We start from the raw sequence: 23,723 nt of genomic DNA on the forward strand, positions 1-23,723 counted from the left end.
TTTCCCTCCCTCATATTATCATGACAAATCTCATGCACTGTTAGCAGACACAGACGACTGAAGACTTACCTTACTTTACTTGCTAGCTACATTAGCTAACATGTTGGCAAACAATAAGGTCTGGCTTCTCACATCATTCTGTATATCCTTTTATAATCACAACAAATTCTTTTTGCCCTTGTATTGTCATGACAAATCCCAAGTCAAATGTGTGTTTTGTATGAGAAAACGACAGTATAGTAATGTGGGGAAAAATTCGATTCAGGTTTCAGGACTGTATGGCTGTTTTTTTTGTTTGTTAATTTAGCTAGTTATCTTGATAGCCTAACCAGCATGTGACCATCTGTCTGTTATAAAGGTAACAGTTATTTGTTTTGGGTTTAATAACACACCTTTCTTTAGTTTTTTAGTATCTATCCCATAAAGCTATGCCTTATAGAAAAGAAACAAACATTTTCCATGATTTTTAACCAAAAAACGTTTTTCTCTGTAACCTTTCTGAACTTACCCTACCTGTGCTTTGTGGCAGAGTAAGTGTTGACTGAAAATGTCATCAGAGCAGCTGGAAACTAGAGATTTGAAAGGGGAAAATCACATCCTCCCCCCTACAGAGAACATTTAACGAGATGGCAATGTCAGACTGGATAATGGAGTCTGAATATAAGCTACCTAATACAATTTTACCTAAAGTGGACGGCCATTTAAGTACAGCATGTTCTGTATCTCTTTGCTCGAAACAGAAACACAGGCATCTAATCTAATATCACATATAGATGATAGTGGATGAACCAGAGGTTGCAGATTTGAAATTCTAATCTTGTTTGTGTATTTCTTTACTTCTTTTTTCCTTAGTTCCTCCAAAGATATACGACATTTCCTCTGACATCACGGTGAACGAGGGCAGCAACGTGTCGCTCATCTGCTCAGCCAGTGGGAAACCCGAGCCGACCATTTACTGGAGACACATAACCCCATTAGGTGAGTTCACTTCACCTCTCACATGCCTATGCTAATGAATGGGTGGATGTATAAGTGGACAGAGCGATGGATGAATAGAGAGAGGAAATGAGGAAGCATGGACAGGATCAATAGGTGATAGACTGAGGACAAGGGAGGACTGGTAGTTATGTTGCAGATGAGGAGATGGAAGGGGGAAGGGATGGAGCAGGAGATAGATGAGGTTGGATGGTTTCATGACAGAAGGAGGGAGGGGGGATGGATAGATGTTGTAATATATTCAAGTGAACATACAGTGTCCTGGAGAGAGGGAGACCTGAGTAGATATTGAGCTCCTGCAATGCGTTGCCATCTAGCGTTGTGTTTTAAAGGGCAGAAGCAATGGTTAATTTATTGTTAGCCATTGTCTCACCTTAGCTCTGATCACCTGCAGAGATAGAATGGTAAGAGGGAAGGGAAATACTTATTTACATGCATATAAATGGCGTTTTCTTTTTTTAATAGCCTACAGTAGCCTTTGATCTGGTGAGTGCCCAGATCAAGCCTCTCTGAGAGTTTTTTGCACCTCTTCATTACATTTTTTGTTGCTTATACGTGTATTCAGTTTTATGCTTTGTCTAAACCACAAACAATCAGAAACCTCCAGCTCAGTTTATCTTTGGGATTGTCTAGATCAAGCTTTGTAGATACTGTAAATAATTTTTTTTTAAAAATCCCAACTAATTCACACAGACAGTGGCTTGCAAAAGTATTCATACCCCTTGAACTTTTCCTCATTTTGTCACGTTACAACCACAAACGTAAATGGATTTTATGTGATAGACCAACACAAAGTGGCGTATAATTGTGGAGTGGAAGGAAAATGATACATGGTTTTCAATTTTTTTTACAAATCAAAAACTGAAAAGTGTGCCATGCAAAAGTATTCAAAAGTATTGTGTTGACACCTCTCGACCACACTGAAATATTTTAACCTGAGTTCAGATTCATCCATAGAGTGGCCCACCCCTCATAATAAGGCCTGCCTAGCTCAAGCAACCACAATCTGCTGCAGGCTGACCATATACGAAAAGACAAAAAAAAGACTGCCTAGTGGCACTTTAATGAATATGAAATAGACCAACTTGTGTGCAGTGCAACCTCGATTCTGAAATTTGGGACGCTGTGGTTAACATAAATAAAAACTGGATGCAGTCATTTGCAAGCGAACAGTTTAACAAAATGTTCCTGAGCCAATATTGTAATGTCATATACAATCGTGGGTGAACCTCGCCCAATCCTATCTTATGGACGACCGAGCTAATCCTGGAAAAATGACTCATACGCTGTAGGTTATAAGTATTAAAATTAAAAAATAAGAATATCTCCTCAAATGTTGCCACTTCTACACTTCCCTCTAACATAAGACTCTAACGTGGGCTAACGTAAGATACTCTTAAGCCATGGATTTTGCTACTTACTAAAGGCAGTGGTTATTGTGTTAGCAAAACATATCCTGCCACAAACATGTTGATGAGAATTGGGGATTTCTCATCACTGCAGGGAGACCTCCGATTTCTTTGGCAGGTTCTAAACTATCATTTAAAGTGAAACTCTCGCCAAAATGCAACCTAGGCTTTTTTTGTGAAGGAACCCGAGTCAAACCTTCGTGTAAAAGCATAATTACGACGAAAAAGCCACTTTTAAGATTTACCTCACTTTCGTTTTCGGGTCAAAATCATTTTCAATTGTGTAGTAGGGGCAACATTACGGTAGCATCAAAATCGCTATTTTTAAAACACTAAGAAGACTCGACACAACAAACAACAACAAAAGAAGGTTTTTGAACAACTCATGCTAGCAGTAGCTTGCTCCGCTCATCGCCGTCCTGCCAGTCGAGAAGAGTCGATCCCCGAGTGCGACGCTTTAGGAGCTTTCCACCTTTACTCTCCTCTATGTTTTGTCGCACTCGGGGATCGACTCTTCTCGACGAGCTGAGCAAGCTACTGCTAGCGTGAGTTGTTCAAAAACCTTCTTTTTAGTAAACTCTCTGTACACAAACAATGTTCTCAATGCTCGTGTTCATGTGTAGAGACCCTGGTGATACTACGAGCAAAGTTTCATGTTGTGTCGAGTCTTCTCTTCGATTTTGATGCTACCGTAATGTTTGAAGGTTTGACTCGGGTTCCTTCACAAAAAAATCCTAGGTTGCATTTTGGCGAGAGTTTCACTTTAAGGTGCATCAAGAAAGAATATGTTTAATATTATCATTATGATTTATTTAGGTGGCGACTAGACAGAGCACATATACATCATTAAGTGCTTTGAATACTGAATCTTCCCTTTGAAAACTCATTCAAAAGCATTTAACTGTTGCTGCAGAGCCCCCACCCAGCCACTTCTTGTCCTCCCTCATTTTCATATTAATGGATTAGAGCCTGCTGTGCTTATCTGATAGCTGTGAGGATGACTGCATTTATCTTATGGCTGTCAAATCCTCTCTGGTGCTTGCCCTGATTGCGTTAGGGGAGTTTTCAGAAGATGATCAAAAGAGCCATCCTCAGAGTCCGAGTGGCAGTCACTCATTCTACTTTGAAGTGTCCACACTTTGAAGTATGCCAGGGAAGAAATGATATGCTGGTCAAATGAAAGGGCCCGGGACTAAATGTAATCACACAGTGTCTCCCAGCACATCAGAAAAGAAGCCATTTGCCATGGGATCTTTGAGTCGGTTATTGTAGAAAGGGCGATTTGACCAAAGGACTTGGTACAACTGAAAGGTTGTAATAGGCTAATTACCTATCGATGGAATTCCATTAAATCTGTTGGATATGCAGAACAGTCTGCTCCCACCAATGCACGGGCGACCTGAGCGTGCAGTCACACCTATATGGAATATCTCAGTTATGAATGAAAGGAGACCTGCAACCAACAGCTGAACTACTTGAACTACCATAAACACACACAGTAAAATGAATAAAAATGCACATTTTTAAGGCTTTAAAGATATATGTAACTTTTGGCTTGACACCTTTTGTTTCCTCAGGTTGTCAGCTGCTGACACTCATGGTTGGTAGGTCTGGCCGGTCACAGACCAGAAGCATCAGTATTTGTTGAGTTGGGAATGAGACTCAGAAATCAATTAGCTTTACAAATTTACAAACTTAATAAAACCATACCCTTTTTAAGAAAGTTAAAAAATGATAAACAGTAACAATGTTCTGTCATTTACCACATTTGCTTTTGAAATTGGTATTTTTGTGGACAACTAAAGTCTAAAGATAAGGTTCAAACAATTTAATATATTTTTTGTTTGTTTGTTTTTAGTAAGGGTTTATGGAGATTGACATAAACTGAAACTGTGCTAATTTCTGCAATTCAACAACACATTCACTGCGAATAGACAGAACAAATTCTAAATCTAAAACTTACCACTTTTTAATGTTTGTGTTGATGAGAGCTGTCAAACTGGCAAATTGGTCTCTTGATTTGCATGTGTTTTAACTTATTTTAAATGCTGCTCATGTGTTGTCAAAGTGTTGTTTTTTTATTTGCATGTCTATTTGCATATCATGTAATGAGCTGTGTTGGCGATACGTGGAAGGATCTACTTGGCATCAATCTCCAAGAAAAAATATAGTATTCAGAGTATAATAACACATTTTCAACTTTCATAGTTTATTTTTTAGTCACACTTATTGAATGTGTGTTAAGTATAATCAATCATACTAATACCAGTTATACCTGATTGTATCATTACACCTCCAGCACAACATTTCAGCTACTTGTATTTGGTAGTAGTAACACCTGTCATTGACATGAGGCCAAGATGGTGAAATTGCTGTAAAAGTGACAAACAAGTATACAAGGCAAGTTATATTTGCTGGCCTTACTCTCTTCAACACTCAGCCATTTTGGGGTGGGGGTGGAGATTTTTCGCACTGTAGATAGTTCTGCTGCAGCAGTCAGTGAAGTTTGACAGAATGATAAATTGCCCTGACTGACTGTCAAGTTCCTATTCCCACTCCGACTGTTTTGTGTTTGCATTTTTCCCTCTCTCCCCGTCCTGCCAACCAGCAAACTGCCAGCTAATAATAAACTTTGTGCATCCAGTGAAGTGTGGCCATAAACTGTTTATTGAGACATTCATTTGGCTCAGTATGTGTGCACATATAGTTGATGCATATTCCTCAATTAGAGAGATGCAAACTGAAGCAAGTACTTGTAACACACAGATCATCTTTGTTGACATGTTACTCAGAGAAGAAATGGTGCCAGCATATGTCGGGAGCCTAATGTGCTTAAAAAAACATCGCCTTTTTTGTGTAACAGTTTAATTACCCATGTAAAAATTAGCTTGACAGTGAAGTCCTCAGGAATTTGGGTTAATTGGTGCATGTTAAGTTGGCATAGGACTGGAAAGCCCGCTCAAGTCCTCTTATCATCTGGTAAAATCTGGATGTGCAAAGTGGGTGTTTGATGCTCTCCCTACCCATGAGCAAGGATTTTACCCATGACTATTTCAGTGATGCAGCGCAGTCACGAGTTTAAAAGCATTAATGGGAAACTGCCTAGTTTGTATGTATTAGTGAGATAATTTCCGACCCTGCAGCTCCTGCTCTGGGCATTTAATGTCATTAAAACATATTCTCAATCAACTAGTTGGGTTAAATGAAAAGGTGAATTTAAGCAAGAAATGCCATTTGAAGAACTATATTAACAATACTACCAGAAGCCACTTTGTCATTATCAGTTTAGCTCTTGACATGGCTACTTACTTTACTCCGAAAGCTCACAATAGCTCAGGTGACGTGTCAGCCTTTCAGGGTATTACTGCATGGAGTACTGTGCTGTGGTTCCTCACCACTCCCTCATAGGTCATAGGGAGGGGGGTAAAATAGCTTTTAACATAGTCTGTTTCATTCGGGTTTGGTTGGGTGGATGGCTGGATGGCTGGGCAAAATTGCTTTGATAAGCTTTTTCCATTGAGATTTGAATCCATGGGATAGAAGTGTGACCTTTGAAAAGGCTGACTAGAATACATATTTGATTGTTTCCTGTGATAGGACTCAGCTGGGACACATTTTTCTCTCTCTTTCCAAGCAGCTACTGTACAGATATCAACTGCATACTGTATGATTTGCCTTTTCATTTAAGTGCATGAGGCATATCTTCCCCAAAACACCCCCCTCTGTCCCCGGGGAACAGGCAGCGGCATCTTCCACACTGACAACTCACTACAGTATGTGTACTGTTACCTTAACTTGCTTAGTCCTGAACTAAGTGGCAACAGCAAGTGCATAAGTACAGTAGCTCAGTCATTTTCATGTGAACAGTGCGATGAATTATTCAGACTTTACTTTATATCACTGCTACATACCTTGAGTTGTCGCTGTAATTCGGCAGCTCTTTAAGAAATGCAATGCAAGTTTTTGGCGGTCTGTTCACCAGGGATCTCTCATTCACCACCAGGTTCCTTTTCTCATAGTTTGCAATGAGCCAGTGCGCAGTTTAAGGGCTGACACTTGAGCACGCTTTAAACATGATGGGAGGTGAAAGATAAAGAGTTATGCACTGCATTTCGAATTTCAGATATCAACAGCGGGAGCCGTGTCTAACATTTCCCCATTCAGCTGTTGAGCTGAGTATTGCGAACTAAAGAGGTGCTCAGTGGGCACATGCTTTATATGAGTGTCTGTAACGTGATGAATAGTAGACCTTTTTAACTCAAATGTGGTATTGAGTTACTGCCACACTACACACATTAAATGGCAGTTGGCAGCCATAGACAATTTCTTTCCCGACAGCCACTTTTTTGAACTCTTTAACACCCACCCAACTTTTGAAGGAGGTTCCATTAAATTCAAATCTATACTTTTGATCTTTGTGGTGAATTTGAACATCACAGTTTTTAGGTCTTGAGACTACTTTCAGTATTAATGGATATGAATGGCCGTGTTCAAGCAGGTACAGAGAGTTGTCCAGCTTGCCTGTCTTTCCTATCCACTTGGGCAGGACAATGAATCCTAACTTGCTAAAGGGTCAGGCCAGGACATTGCACAGTAGCTCACTACCGTTGGTGTGTGAGGATGTGTGTGAATAGGTGAAGGAAAGAGCAATTTAGCTTTATGCACAGTCAAAATTTACTTTTTGACCCATCTGCTAATGGTTGGTAAACTGATTGGAGAATATTTACCGGCCAAAATATTTTTCAACCAGCAATAGAACTGCATAAGATACAATGTCATTTGAAAGACTGCTTACCCCTTTATTTGTTAAGCGACACTTCTTTGTAAATTTTCTGACTTTTCATTTTAGAATAAAATTGAAAAGACAATACTTTATTGTCTACCTTTTGTGTGCTTAAGGCAGAAATTTGTCTTCAAAAAGGTAATTTTCAAAAAACACATGACAGTCCAAACAAGACACACTAAAACACATTAACATCGAAAAACAATAAATACATTTTCTTTTAGGATGATCTACTCTGGCCATGTGCCGCCACACATTTGAGGTTATCAGTGTTACTGATGATGTAAAATAAACAACAAACTCTGGTCAATTGACTAATCTTGTCAATTGTAATGACCAGAGTTTGTTGTAAAGTTGGCTTATCTCAGCAACCCACAAATAATGAATGGCCTCATTTATTTTATTCGCCAATGTAGATTTTTATTTGCATTTGGCATGTGGCAGGTGCTAATTATGGACCCCGGCTGTAGTCGCTGAGTCTTTTAATATTTACTTGGTTAATCTTTTAGTCCTTTGTGTATGAAATTTCGTTTTCAAATGTTCTTGAATTGCGGGACAAGAGATAAGAGAGGGTTGTCACAAAACTAGAGAATTTTGGCACTTTCTTTAAAATTTGTGGATCACTATATAACTATACTCTCTTTTAGATATCTGTAGAGACATACTGTATGTCTACATTTGTTTTGGCTCCTTTTGTTGCCACTCGTTCTGAATACATAAGTGAAAGATGGTTAAATATAATCTTTGTTTTCTGTTCTTAAATTCACACACTTATTGCAGTGTGTTATGAATTCATGCATTAGCCAAGCTCGACAGATTGATTCAGAAGAAGAACAGTTGAGCCTTGGCATAGAGTCAACTTTGTATTCATTTGTTACATACTACATAATTTAATGGTAGTGTACAAAAGTATTTCATATTTTTAACTCAAAACTCCTCCAGGATATAGGGATTCATCTACCAGTATTTATGTTATCTAGTTCTTTTTCACTACTTTTTTCCTCAGCCACAACATATTTTTACAGTTTTTGAGTAAACAAAAAAATCTTATTTTGACTGGAATCAGTAAATTGTTTTATGCATCAATTCTAAATGACAAAACAGATTAAAAGCGTTGATCAGATATCTTCCTTGTTCACTCTAATTAATTTGTTTTTTTCTTGAACTTGTGACTCAGTATGTTGATTTGCCATAAAGTGTGAACTATGCCACTCTCTCTACTCTATCAGGTCCAGAACCTGAAATTATGTTTCCTGCCGACAGTGCATTAGGCTAAATATGTCTGCACATAAAAAGTGAGGTAATTCTACAGGTCACTCAGGTGGCAGCACATGCAATCAGACATGACTCAAGGCTCCTTTGGCCCAGTTCCACTGTCTGGATTTCTGCAAGCTCAGATTGACAGCCGGTGCGAAGGGTAGGGGCTTCTGTATCAGGGCAGACTAACAGCCTGTTTTTCAGGCAGCCCCTGCACATGTTGTGATTCTACCCCTAGTTCTGGCCCACACCTTGAGTTGGGGCCAGAAGGCAGCAGCACACAATGTAGCAGCGTGGGTTGTTCTCCATTTTCAGGAGTTAAAAGGATAAATTGATGTAGAAAATGCTGCTCTATGCTATAATGGATTCTTCAGCGATGCCTGCCCTATCTGTGTATTGCAGCCCTGAAGGAAGCGTACTCACATCTCCCCTACACAATGTGGGAAATTGCTTACTGCAACGGGACTTAGCCAGCATTGGCACTGAATGTGAAATTAACCTTGCTATGATTTCTTTAATTTGCTTGGAGTGACATCTCCCTCAGGTGAGAGGGGCCTTTGTCACTCTCTCAAATATCTCTCAGCATGCACTCGCACATCAGTCATGTTAGGTCTCTTGGTGGTTTTACATCACTAACATCAACATAAGATGTTATTTTCTTCCATCTCTTATTTTTCATATACAGGCTACATAGTCCTATGCTTGTTTTGTTTACTGTAATGTCAAGGTTGAGCATTTAACATATGATGTTCTTCAAAGTATATATCAAGGATGTGACTCTTGTTTAATGGCTGCTATGACCTTTGCAAAGCCCCCTTACTGCTGTAATCGATAGGAATACCATTTGCAGCGAGGGCAGGAGGATGCAACGAGATCTTCCATGAAAGAAATATATTCGCTTTCATTTATCAAGAAAGACTGCATCCTAATTAGATTTTTTCAAATCTAAATGGAAATGTATCCATTTATTTCAGCAGTATCTGGAATTGTATATTGTTCAAATGTAAGGCCACATCTGCTTAGGAAAAAAATAGACATATGTTTTATAGTATAAAACTTTCAAACCGATCCGTCTTACAATATTTGTCATAATTAAGCCACCTTTTCATTGTTCAGTTTGGATGTGGCTGATATGAGCACAAAATGTTCTTTGGTTTTGCAGCATTTTACAATGCCAGAAGTTATCGAAGTGTTCATAAATCAAATACGTTAAAAATAAACTCACAACTAAAATCTGTTCAGTGTTCACATATTATCACTATACTGCAAGACAGTAGTTGAATTTCAGTACTGTAATAGTCTCTAGCCACAATAAATATTTATCTTCTTGCAATACATGTCTATGGCAGGCAGCATATACCTACTTGCACAGAACTCAGTCCACAAAATACGTATTTATAAATACATATCCTGGGCTCAATACAACAATCCTCCTCATACCAGCATTGTTCCAAATCAAAACTCATATTTAGTCCTATATCTGAAATTGACTTGTTTTCCCTCAGTTTCCTAATCCTAAATATTGCAATATTCTCAGTTTATTTGGCCCCCATTCTGAGTTTTGTCAAAACTTTTACTTGCTTCTTATCCTACTAAATTTATCCAATCATAACTTTGTGCAATGTCGACCATCTTTTGCATGTCTTTATTACAGCCTAGCTGTAATAGAATTTGTCTGTGGTGTGAAAATTAATTTGGCAGCAAAGACAGAAACGGGGAGTAAGCCGTATCTCTATTTTCTCTCCAATCATAATCAAAATTGCTTCAGCAAACCGGGAAGACAAGTCCTCACTGTACCTCGCTGCAATGTACTCTGTTTGATTTACTCATGATTTAGTTATGCTAGAAATTGGTGCGAGTAGTGAAAGTTATTTTCTGAGTTGCTACTTACATGCACTTTTGCACATTGTCACATTGTAATGGTAAATCATTTAAACCTCGCTGCACTCACCAGTGGGAATATAGGTTGTATGAATAATCATTAGAAGAAATCTTCAGTGTGATTTATGCTGTTTAATTATCATTGTTTGCACTTCTGGAGGGCTTATTCTGTGATTCAGACATGTAACACACAAAAATGTGTTGATTTAGTGGTGAGGATTAAATTTGTTTCAAGCTTTTTTTTCTTTTTCTTGTTCAAGCATGCAGAAACATTCAGGGGGAGGAACATCTGCACAGTTCAGAAACAGCAGAGTAAAACAGTGTCAGAAGAACAGGGATGTGCCATGTGAGAGCACAATAAAAGTCTGATAATGCTCAGTGACATTTTGTGGGTGCGGCAAAATTGATATAATCATTGTGATGATGTTATGTCTCCCACCCTGCTTCATTCAGTTTAATCTCGGAGGCTTGACTAATGTTTGACCATATCAAAGATGTCATTATAAGCTACTTTCACATCACAAAACTCCACAATTCTCTTCACATTGTAATATTCGGCTCCCTCAGTTTAATTGGAACCCTGCCTGCCACCTGTGGATATCACTAAAGGGTATTGTTGAATGTGGGAGTCGTTATTACTCACACCTGTTTCTCATGATTGTTCCAGTTGCATGGAACTGCACATGCATTTTTTTACAGCAGACATTTTGACATGTTCTTGCATGAAAACCAAAGGAAGGACTGATAAACTTAATAAGGCTGCAATCTATTTAGAAATACAGCTCTAAGGCACTGGTATTGTGCATGCAGACTTACTGGCAAGCCTTACTGGGACACCACAAAGGAGCAGAGCCATCATTCTTTTCATAAATTAGACCTGTGCTTCACCAGCTACAACAAGTTAAAATGTCTTTTCAGGAGTCCATGTGCATTACTCAATTTGTGTATTATGCCTGTCATAATACTTCATACTACTACTATACTTAATACTTGTTTTTGTCCGGCGATATATTGTCCTAGAAATCATTTTAACATGACATTTTAAGACCATTTTATGCCACTGATATAAAATGTAATTGCAAAAAAAATGCAAGGCCACCCTTTCAATGAACTTTCAATTCTTAAGAATACTCAGACTTGAAATTGAAAGGTGAAAAACTGGAATGCTTGCAAGGTGTAAGGTACAAGGTAACTTATTCGTCATTACAACAAAGGGTTGCATAACGAAAAGAAGTTTGTAAACTCCTTGATGCTACACAAATAGAACAAAGATATGGTTATTTATATACAAATATACATGAACACATAGTACATCTTTTTATCTATGTCAGGGTATATGTAAATACACATGATAGTGATGATAATGTGGTCGGCATCTTCATATCAAAAGTTCGACCTCTCCTCGTCCTGCTGTAGTCCTATGTTCTGTTGACTCAGAACACAGTCCGCCCGTAGAGTGCAACAGCTTGATATTAGATATTAGTGGTGGAGACAGGTCTCTGTGGGCACAACAGTCTCTTTTTTCCATTTCCTTTTCCTGCGACCAGACATTAGCCAGGAGCAGCCTTAAACCAAGCTGGATAAGCATGGCTCTTATTCTGACTCTCTTCCCCCTGGGACGGTCCAGCCAGTCAGATCGCATAGTTGAAAGATGCCGTGGGGTGAGATGGTCTCAAGGTCCACTGCTCGTAACCCAAAGCACCTGCTTTTCTCTATAATGATGATGCATCTTCATGTGCCACCGTATGGTTAGGGTTAAATATCCTAAATAAATAGTTAAGTTAAGTAGTTAATAAAGTAATTAACAACATAAAACCACACACCCAAAACAATAATTAAAATTGGGAAAAACACACAGATGCTTTGCCCAAGTATTATAATGCTAGGGGAAACCGTGCTAGTTATTCTGGCATCATGTTGACTAAAGTGTAGGTGACATTCTTAAGTAACCAAACCCGCATGTAAACACAACGGGCAATATCAAGGTCTACAAAATTGACGTCATGTACATACATACGGATGACTCGAAGATGACATATGTACGAGAAGTAGATAACATAATCATTGTGACACACCTACCCTATGAGAATATGTTTTCAGTGTTAGGCCTAGAGCAGTAAACACTTTTGATGGTTTCACTTGACAAAAACTAAGTTTTTTAAAATGATTAAAATTGTTGCTCAACACTTTCATGTCGCACAGCTAGAGAATTTGATGTGTCTTGCACACTGTAATGTTTAGTCGGGAAATGCGATTGGGTAGTCAGAGAGATAGCATGTGGTTACCATGGAGACAACTGAAACCTTTCAGCAAAGCATAAATTGAAAATGTAGCGTGGCTCTTAAGTTTCTATCAGGTGGCACTCGTCAAAAGTGTTGAGTGTCCAACCATAAATCAGGCTTCAGGAAGGTGTCTCTTAACATTTCCTATGGTTTTAATATTTGTTGTCAGTTCCCATAATTAAGGCACAGATGGTTCATTTACAGTACACTGAATTTATGTCTCTTTACTGCTGTGAATGATGTCATTGCCCAAATCTTCAGTGTATCCTCAATCTTCAGCGATATTGAACTTATGTCAGTTGAATCAAATGCAGGGTCTTCTGTTTCAAACCAGTTAGCTGGAGGCACTAAAATGTCCGCTAGAGATGCTGTGTCATATCATTCAGTCAACCAAGCATAGGTGACCCATTTTACACCCATTCACCATTTAATTTTCCTCCAATGATTCTTGAGCCTCAGTTGTCATTTTAATGCTGTCTCACTTTACAGTGCCAGTAGTATACATATCCTTCGTCTAGTCTTAAAATTGATTTCAATTAGCAATTTTAGTAATTAGATGGCAGGATTCTCTCGACTAAAAGGCTTATTGATGGCCACAAGAGCAAAACATTGTCTGGTCTATGGTGCCATACAACTGGATGTCAGACGGGGTGGCACCAGACCTGCTGCCTTCAAGAAAATAACTTGAGACCAAATTGAATCAGGTAGTATTAGGTGAAACAGATATGTCCAGTAGAGTGAAGTTGCGTTCTGCTGGCAAAAAAACATTTCTGGTTTGGATCTTTGGTCATTTAAAATAAAAGTTTAGACTTTTGAATCGATCTCAGTGCTCAAAAGACTGAACTGAAAATATAATTAAAATATAAAAAAAACGTCTGATTGTTTCATTTAACTGAAAGGAAATGACAATATGCATCATTTCATTGAAAAGAGTAACAGTTTTTTAACCTAGCACAGACTGTCTTAACTGCTTTAAAACTGTAATGTACGATATGAAAAATTTATTTTTATATTTATTTTATAATTTATATTTATATCAGTCAAATGCAAAACTCAACTTAAAATAAACTGGTCTCAAAATGAGAGGAGTTTGTGTGCGCACATCGAAGGGAAAATTGCCTTAGCGGGTGGAAACACAGCTGAGTTTTCTTTTTTCACAGCACAAAAATAGAGCAAAAGAGAAAAGGCTTACAAATAATATTGGTGCCTCTCAAAATCGTAGTCAGTGGCATCCAAGCTCCTGTTGCCCATAGAAATATTTGTGCTACACTGTTAGGCAGAAGGAGAGAAAGCCTGTATCTGCTCTCATCCTGCGGATCATACGATGCCAGAGCAGCGGCTCACAGAACATGACTCTGTATTTCATATATAAGTTTCATTTTTATTTACATTTATCGTCTTTGGACATTGATTGCTTCAACATACCCTAGGCACATCCCCCAGGATGTGGCAAAAAAGTTTCTTTGCTTTTTAAGTGGAAACCACTGCGTTGAATTCAGCCATTTGGTAAATGGTATTCCAAGCATCAGGCATACTTGGCCTCATGGGTCAGTGCTTTTGATTTCATTGCCCCACTAAAAGACACAAGTGCACACAGTGGATTTCCACATCCTGCGTATTGTAATTCTCCATTACAGTGAAATACAATGGAGCTGTGCATTAAGGGCAGTGTCTCGGTCAACCATGTTACTTAGTGTGTTGGGGGAGAGATCTACACAGGGCACTGAGACATAAAGTCCTGTGAAAGTCTGTAGTTCTTTTATCATCCATAAGTAGGTAAATATAGTTAATTAATATAACACCTTTTTAGAGCAGATGTCACAAAGTTCTTCGGCATAAAAGACAAAAGCAACAGACATAGTGCTTTTGCGTAGGTTCTTTGATCTGTAGCATTGATCGTTGTATGCAGTAAACGAGCTAGACACAATGGAGGCCTTCTGTTTTCCGGTGGTCCGTCCCATTCTTGTGGATGCAATATCTCAAGAACACCTTGAGGGCATTTCTTCAAACTTGGCACACATTTCTACTTGGACTCCAGGATGAACAGTTTAGATTTTGGCAGTCAAAGGTCAAAGGTCAAGGCCACTCTTACCTTGTGGCATCCCATTGTCTTGATGAGCATATCTCAGAAACGCCTCGGGGACTTTCTTAAAATGCAGCACACATATTCACTTGGATTCACGGTTGAACTGATTAGATTCTGGTGGTCAAAGGTCAGGTTTCAACAATTCATGATAATTATGGCAACATTCAACATAAATGTCCAAAAGGATAAAATAATGAAGTGATGACATTTTTTTTGCAAAAGGTCAAAGGTAAACTTCATTGTGACATTGTATTATTCTGCAAAAAATGTTCTGGCCTTTATTCAACGCCATAGCTCAGTGACAGCAACTTGACTGGTGCGCAGAGGCATACAACTGCGATGTGGTAATTCTAGTTTGAATTTGTAAATGTAAGCAGCAACAATATGGCGATGATAATAGGATCGGCTCTTCACATTAAAAGTTTGTCATCTGGAAAACAGTCCGTTCACTTTGACTATATGTAAGCTCCAAGCGTCATTGATGCAAACACAGAATCCACCTCTCCTAATCCTGTGGAGTCTGCTTGCATCAAGTGCAACAACTTGATCCTGGGATGTTGTGGTCGAGACATGTCCATGTAAAGATGTGACACATCAGTCAGATACACATGACCATAACTTTGAGTGTTCAGTATGTGCAACATGGCTGGCATCAGTCATGACCCAAATGCCCACTTTCTTTTACCATAAAGTTCAAGAAATTTTCAGATGTCTCCTGTAGAGATGTAAATGTGAGGCCAATTTAAATGGCAGTATGAATTCCATTAATTCTGCATACCATATGGGGAGTAGACCAAAGCTGTATCTCGCTCTGTGCTATTCTGAAAGCCTTATATAAGAGGTTATAATGTGGTGAGAGCTTGGTGTTGACATACAGTCTAATCAAAAGTTAAATAACACATTGTAAATAAAACTCTCCTTATTTTAAACACACGTTTCCACAGTATTACTTAACCAAAAGAGATTTCCTTCTCACAAACGCAGATGACAGTGAGATTACATTATTTTCTGATAGCGTTGTTATTCTCAGCAGTATTGTTGCAAGAAAAGACAGCTGGCCACTATGATAAACACACATTTCTCTGTTCATTCATCTTTAAAAATCTCGTTTGAATGTTTTTGGGGGGTTTTTTGGGCAGTTTTTGTCTTTGTGTTCTGTCTTCAATCAGGAATAGCAGTGCCGGCTGTGGCTGTATACTAGCATATTGGAAGACCTACTCATTCAGTGAAACATATAAAATCCAGTTCTTCTGCATCTGTTGTAACTTTAATTCTGGGTGTATTACTCAGGCTGTAGGTCTCAGCAGGGCTACTGAACAGGAAATGACTTGCACTGAAGCTATGGCAAGAATATGCACACATCAGCCAGTCTGTTTAAGTTAGATTTCATGTAATCATTCATCATGCATTAAATTTAATACTGAAAAACTTTCCCCTACTTGTACTTGATAGCTGATGCCTGTTCCCTTGTGGAGATCCCCAACTCTGTTGTTGATTTCGAGAGTAGCCTGCTTGTATCTCACCAGTGCTCTGACCAGAGTCAAATTTCCCAGCATGTTGTTTACACGAAGCTTCTGTATTTCTGTGTATGTCCACTTCACTAATGTTAATAGAGAATGCGAGAACATTAACCTTGTCTGCACAGGTCTCTTTCTTTTGACATCAAACTTGCACTGCACCATTTGATCGCCATACTGACACACTCTGCACATCCCCTTCCACATCAGTGGGATTAAAAAACTGTGTGCACCCAACAAAAGAAGAAATGCCTCTTCACTGGTGCAAAGCCCAGCCATGAGCCGTGCACCACCACAAAAATAGAGCTCTTTGTGTTATGTCTCCGTCCCTGTGCTCTCTTGGCATATTAACGGTTCTGTTTTTCAGACACATCCGGTGCTTGTTTATGGATCAGTTTTTCAAACATTTTTCTTCCCTTTGCTGTTGTTTGTGTAGCCACCGATATCTTTGCCAAGACTCCATTGTTGCCACCACAACAGTGTGACAAGAAATGGGAAAGCTCATTATCGACAATGCCTTCAGTTTCAAGTTTTAGCAGCTAAAAAGCCACCAGGGTTGCAGAATAAGAAAGTGACATTATTATATAAGTATTCAGCTCACTTGGCAGGGAAGAGTGGCAGCACTGAATGGCAGCTCTCCTAAAGCATGAATTGTCTTGATTCTTTCCCCTCTTTCATGAGATAATGCTGAGTCAGTGTCAGGTCTCTGTGGTCTTCTTGAGCTCAGTTTTGCTCGATTGTGCACTCTGTTTGATACCCATTCCTTCCAAACACATCCACACTTCTTCTATCCCAAACCACCGTTACCACCCTGAAAAGATGTATATAAATAGATTTCACACTGAGCACAACTGGGCTGGAAATTAATTCTGGTCAGGGGAAAATCTGCTACAGTCTCTCTAATACACATACAGTATTGCCTGCTGGGATCCCATAACCTTTTATTACACAAGCACTCCCAGTCAAATTGGTTTCATTGTTAGTATTCCCAATTTCATATCTATCCATCTATCTATCTGTCTCAACTAAGAAGAAATACATTAGGTTTGATAGCATGTCAATGATGAATACAGATGCCTAATATTTGTGATCATCTGCAGCTGGCTTATTGACTGTCATTAACTAGACTTGGACTTTAACCAAACAGATGATCAAATGACACTCGTGGCTGAATCATTTTATTTTGTAGTGTAATATGTGAAATAGAGCTGCAACAAACAATTACTTTCAATAGCAATTATTGATGAATGGCTTTGCCTATAAAATGTCAGTAAAATAGTAAAAAAGAAAAAAGCTTGTTATAATTTTCCAAAGTCCCTAAAGTGATGTATTCATATCAGTATAATAAGCTGCACATATAATCAAAATATTATCAAAATTGCAATATCCAAAGTAGAAGTTTGTAGAAGTAGCAATTGTTTCATAAAGGTAAAATGTATGAAAAATCAGGGCTGCTGTGTTGCCCTGGTCTATAAGTCTGTTTTTCATTTAGTTAACCTATTCCCATTAAGGTTCAACATATCTGGCCAATACAGCTGCATGAAAAAAATCACACAAGAACAAACACACTTAAAGATCTACTTTGAAAGAAAGGGGATGGCGACCAACCCGACATAGCGTCAGTATTTGACAAGCTCAGAAAAAAATGACCTTTCTTACAAAGTGGAACCTTAAAACAAAAAACATACAATTTCACATAAAAGAAAAAAGACTTCATTCAAGCAGCAAATAACATCAAGACAATTCCTTATTTTATTTAAGAAAACATGCTCGTTTGGTACAGACCCCAACAAATGTCACATCATCATGATTTTAATAGTTTTGTCACTGAAAAGGAAAATTGTGATGCTATAATGATCAGTCGCAATCCTAATATCTGTCAAAATGTCGTATTGTGCAGCCCTACTATCATAATGGGAATGGGAATAATAATTTCATACAATCAAACTCCTAAAATACAAAGATGTTCAGTTTACTGTCTCAGATGACCAAAAATGGCTGAAAATCCTGACAATGCATAAGCTGTGAGCAATGTCTATGTTTTTACTGGAGAAATGACTACACCAATTAATTGATTAATACGATAAAAACAATTTAATTCATCGACTGTTCATTGCAGGTCTGTTGTTAGATAATATAATGAGTGACACATCTATGCTGAGACCGCTGGCACAAACTAGATTTGTTCTTCTGTTCTGGATAAGATTGCGTGTTTCGTCCTGATTATTCTCACTAAATTATACTTGACACCATACTGTATCTCATTATTGCTTCATCCCGGTTATCACACTTTCAGCTCTTACTAGCAACACATTTACAAAGAGCCTATCATGTATCACCTCTAACAATGTTAATATACAGTATTTTAATGTTTCTTATGTTGATTGGAGTGGACATGTTTGTGTGGATTTGTGCTCCCTCTGGCTTTTTAGGCCTGCTAATATGTCAGTCACGGTTCTTTGCTGCTACTGCCTTTGGCTCCCTTAGTTAACTATAAAGCACTGACATGTGCATTGAGCCATCGAATTTGTCTGTCTTCCAGGAAGTATCTCTAACTGCATAGTGTGGAGTTGAGTAAATGATGAGTGGGTGACTGGGAATACACCATTATTTCATTTCCTGCCACCATATCAATACAAATGGATCAATACGCTGCTAATCCACTGCTATTTTAGGATTCACAGAAGGTAATCAGGGGTTCAGTAGAAAAACCTAATCGCATAGTATCTTCTACTCAGACGTAAACCTGAAAGCTATTTGGTACAAATGAGGGTTTTTCCACATGCTAACCATAGGCTATGGAAAGTCTCGAGCTGTATATACAGAAGGTGTGTGTGTGTGTGTGTTTTTGTGTGCTGTGTTTGTATTCTTTGTAGACACTGTGTAAGTACTTGGCCTCCATTTTTTTCTATTTCCAGCCAGGAAGTATGACAGTGGCGAATATCTTAACATCACCGGCATCACAAGGGACCAGGCTGGAGACTACGAATGCAGCGCTTTAAATGACATCGCCTCTCCTGACACCAAAACCGTAAAAGTCACAGTCAACTGTAAGTATATCTCTTTCTGCTTCCTTCACTTTCCTTTTTTTTCCCACACTGGCCTCGCAGACACATGAAAGACACGGGGGCAGACTTCAATGATGCAAGTGTCATGTCCCTGACGGTGCACCTCAAGAAAGTACACCTTCCTGAAGTTTGAGAAAGTAGAAAGCTAGAGCTTGAAGTTTAATATTTAATGTGAGAATTCCCTTTTTGTCTGTGCATGTAGGTGATTAATTCACACTAAGGAAAGGTCTGACTGTTCTAAGCACTATTCCATTATGCAGGTAATGAGTCTTTCAAAAGTGTGAGGAGACAGTAATGAGGAGTCAGGGCATTAATGAATGATACTGGGCTTTGGCTGTCATGGTCACATGGAAATCACCACTCGTAGGCAAGAGCAGGAATGGGTGCTTGACAATTATTGCCATTCCCTCTCTTTTTAAAAGTGCTCCTTTACTTCAGTGTTATTCATGGAGGTTTCGCGTAGATGCCCTGTGCTAAATCTCACTTTTGGCAAAGCTTATCAGGCAGTCGGCCACAGAGACAGGGGGCGGGGGAGGGAGGAGGAAGAGCGCAGGAAGAAAGGCTCCTCATGGCCCATTTACTGAGTCATATCCTGAAAGCTAATCAGGCAAGTTTTCTAATTGAAGTTTTAGGAAATAGAGTTATTTTGTTTCAAACGCAGATATGACCATTTCTTTATTTATTCCTTTTTTCCCCTTACAAAACTTTGAATCCAATAAGGCTTGTACTTTATTTCCTCCCTGTGTTAAGACAGCTTTCATTCTGGCCTCGTTATAAAACAAAGTCTTATGGCCATTATTTCTGTGTAATGCCTGGCTCTAATGAGCTGGGTCTGAGTAGAGTTTTGGAGGCCAGTTATTTATAACTCTACTGAGACATGGCTTCAAGACTGAAAAGTGCTTTGACAACCGGCACTGTCTTTATGTTACAGAACAAAGGAGATATTCACAATGATTGATAAGGCATGTCATAGTCAGACGGTGAATTTTAAAGCGACACAGCAGGGGTATAAGGGTTTAGTGTCCAAACAGAGTGAACTGATTAGGAGGACTTTGCTTTGCTCGGACAAAGTCACCACAGCTCGAGCAGCGGAGCGACACTCTGGGTGGGAGTGTGCTGTAGTTCGTCAAGTGTTAAAGCAGTTTTTGCTTTTCAGAGTTATCTGAAGCTGACAGAGCTACAGAGCTGTTCCCGTCATTGACCAGTTAGTCATTCGTTCTTATTGACCTGTAGCACAGAGGAGAATTGTCCAGATATCTTTTGTACATTCCTTTAATAAAATTAAATGCTTTATAAATTGGTTTGTGGAAACTATATGTGATTTCTGTTTAATTGTATACATTTGCATAATCCTTTAGGTACAGATGAAATTGCTTTGCACAGAAATGTCTCTCTTATACAATGGAGGTTACTCTATAGGCTATAAATTCTTACACATTACTTCTGCAGTTTGGACTGAAAAATTGAGGATCTGTATCGCACCCGGCCTAATTGCAACACATCAAATACAATGGATTAATGTATATGAACTGTAGACAGCTGTTGGATACTTTTATCAGAAGCAGCAGCAGGATCCTGAGTGAATACACTGACATGAGACTATAAGAGTTGATGTCCATTGAAAATCTTTTTAGATCGATCTTTGATATTTTTCAGGCAAATCATAGTGATTGCAGCATCTAATGTCCTCTTCTGTTTCCAAGCCTCACAAAACCTCTTTCACTGACAGATCTGCACCACTTGAACAAACCAATAGAGTGATGTAGCCAACTAGATGGCTATGCTGATTGGATGAGTTACTTCACGTGACTCTTTGTATTATAAATAACTGAACTTGAGTGATAGCTGGTAGCATAGCTGATGAGGAGCTTGTGCCAAAAAAGAACTATCTTTAATGCAGTATTGTGTTTTATGGTGCAGGTGGAAACATTAATATGCTATTTTGAGACTGACATTTTAGAATCTCAAAAATAGATCGCAATTTAGTTTGTGGATCGTGATTGTGACATTCTTTTGCCAGATCACCCATCCCTACTGACAATATATTTTAAGATAATCCAAAGTGTCACAGTAAATCAAAAAAGGCCCAAACGCAGACACAGGAGCAGGAGAGGTGAGCAACAAAAAGCAAGCTTTTATAATGCAACAAGGAAAACCCAGGAAACTAAACAGTAATACAAAAACTATAAAGGACAAACCATAAAGCCATGGGGAACAAATCTAGAACACAGGAGGACCAGGGAACAGACACAGAAACAGTGAGACGAAGGATGAAAACAGATTAAACAACAAAGAGTAAAGGAAAAACACTTAACACTTTTAATAATAATAATGTTTACAGAGGGGCTAATAAAACACAGGTGTGCACAAAAAGGCTAATTGACTAAACTAAAACCTAGGACCATGACTGGCAGTGTTGTGATATTTGGGATATTCACAATAACTGTCATATTAAAAAATGAAATATTGATATCATGTTAATAATACAAATAATAATAATAATCCAGCGAAGATGTTGAGCCTTGTGGATCTTTTGTTTATGTGTTCATCTGGTTTCACTTTCACAAGTAATTGAGTGCAACTGTTCTTTTTCTGTTTCTGTTCTTCTCTGCTCTCCACCTCCCCCCTTTGAGCGTGAATTATTTGCCAATGAAAGAGACAAAACACAAAGTAAACAAAGTTAAAGGCAGATTTGATTTTTCTTCCAGATATCTACATACATCGCAGCCGTATCATTATCCTGGATTTCTTTGCCCGTGATAGTTGTGTAGTGAAATTCTGATATCGTGACAGCCCTAACCATGACAATAAGTTTTCAAAGACTTCATGAATCTGAGGGGTAGGAGAAAAATCACAACCCATAAAGTGGCATCTGTCTGAGATCATTATGATTAAAGATGCTGCACTTGCTTTATCAGACAGTGTTGAAAGCAGGCTCCAGTGGACATGAAATGTCTCTTAAAGCAGTTCTGTGGCACTTTTGCCATGTCTCTTTAAGAAGTCTTCATTCAAAATTTGTCTGCAGTAATTAGTTGAGCCGGGCTGATGGGGCAGCCTCTGTCCCCACAAAGTGTAAATCTCAGAGCTCCCTCCCACCTAATTCATAAATATTTCATAATGTCTGACACCCTGTTTGAAGTATGGCCAACATGTAGCTCCACAGAGTCAGACTTTTCTGGCCTCACAAGCACCTCATACATGAAAGGTCCTGTGTTTTATTGCCGCTGGTTAGCATTCGAAGTGCTGCGCAACTATGAGACCTGCATAAACAAAACATGTCGCTGACATTAAAGCGGCACAAAGCCACTTTAGTTGTCGACATCTTTAAATGGCAGCAAGAGGTAGCTGTTTAAAAGAACTCAGCTTCAGTACCCTGTGTCATGTAGCTTTAAATAGTCAGTGTTTTCAGCTCTTCAGATATTTTGTAAATGTTTTTTATGCATGTATTTTTCACGACAGTTGTCTCTTCTCCCTACATGGAGACTTGTGTTAGATGTGCTTATTAACAAAGATAAGGGGGCAGAAGAAATGCATTAGAGTTGTCCTTTGGAGCGGCTGATATGGCCACAGCAGGCATGGCCACTCTTCACTGCCTCCTGTCCACCTCCTGGTGCAATTCTCCCTCTGTGAAGGAAAGGGAGAAACATTTAGACCATATCCCAGTGTGCTGCATCATTCATGCTCCATTGTCACACATCAAGCGCCCAGGAGCACAAGGTATTGACGAGCGCTCAGTCTGCCAAATTCTGAATCGAGATAAAGTCGTTAGCTGACACTGAAGCTCAAACAAGAGAGGATAATTACATAGCAAGAAGCAAGAAATGAACTTTTTTTTAAAGTAGCACACTGTATGTGCACGTTTGTACAGCTGTTTTACTTGGCTGACAAAACCAGTCACTCAACTTTGTAAATGTTCTCCTGGGAGATTCTGCAGGTGTCACTTTTATTCTGTCAGTCAACAACGTGAGATGTGCCACTGAAACGATTTTACCACACAGTGCTGTATGATGACAGAAAAAAGGACTTTTCTCTTTCTTCATACAAATATTCAGTGTATGCAGTGTATGCAGGTGTGCATTGACCCCATCAGTGTCAAGCAGTGATCCTCTCAGAGTATCCTTCTCGTTAGTTGCGGTTAAATTAAATAAAGGCATAAACATCAGTCATGACTGCACTGTTTCTTTTTTATCATTTTAATAAGACAGCAAGGGAGCGAGTGACACTGACATTTCATGGGTTAAAAGTCTAATTAAATACATGTCCAAACAATTTCTCTCTGCTTTCAAAACAATTCTTTTTTTTTTTTTTTTAAAGCTAAGAGTATAGTTGACCCCAGGGCTAATTGCAGATTAAGGCCACTAATTAAAATAAGCAAAGCAAAGTAATGAAAACAAAATTAAGCTCTAGCATAATAACACCAGGTCTTCCGTAACACTAAGCCTGC

General features: G+C 38.8%; 1 protein-coding gene across 1 annotated transcript in view; it reads left to right on the top strand.

Moving 5' to 3' along the window:
* Nucleotides 1-23,723, top strand: part of negr1 (neuronal growth regulator 1) — a 147,693-nt gene that overhangs the window by 71,906 nt on the left and 52,064 nt on the right. Inside the window, exons 3-4 of the mRNA XM_073476796.1 lie at nt 853-978; nt 19,130-19,261. Of these exons, the coding sequence (XP_073332897.1) occupies nt 853-978; nt 19,130-19,261 (258 nt within the window). The remainder of the gene's footprint in view (nt 1-852; nt 979-19,129; nt 19,262-23,723) is intronic.

Source organism: Pagrus major, chromosome 11, assembly GCF_040436345.1.
Source record: "Pagrus major chromosome 11, Pma_NU_1.0".
Lineage (NCBI taxonomy): Eukaryota > Metazoa > Chordata > Actinopteri > Spariformes > Sparidae > Pagrus > Pagrus major.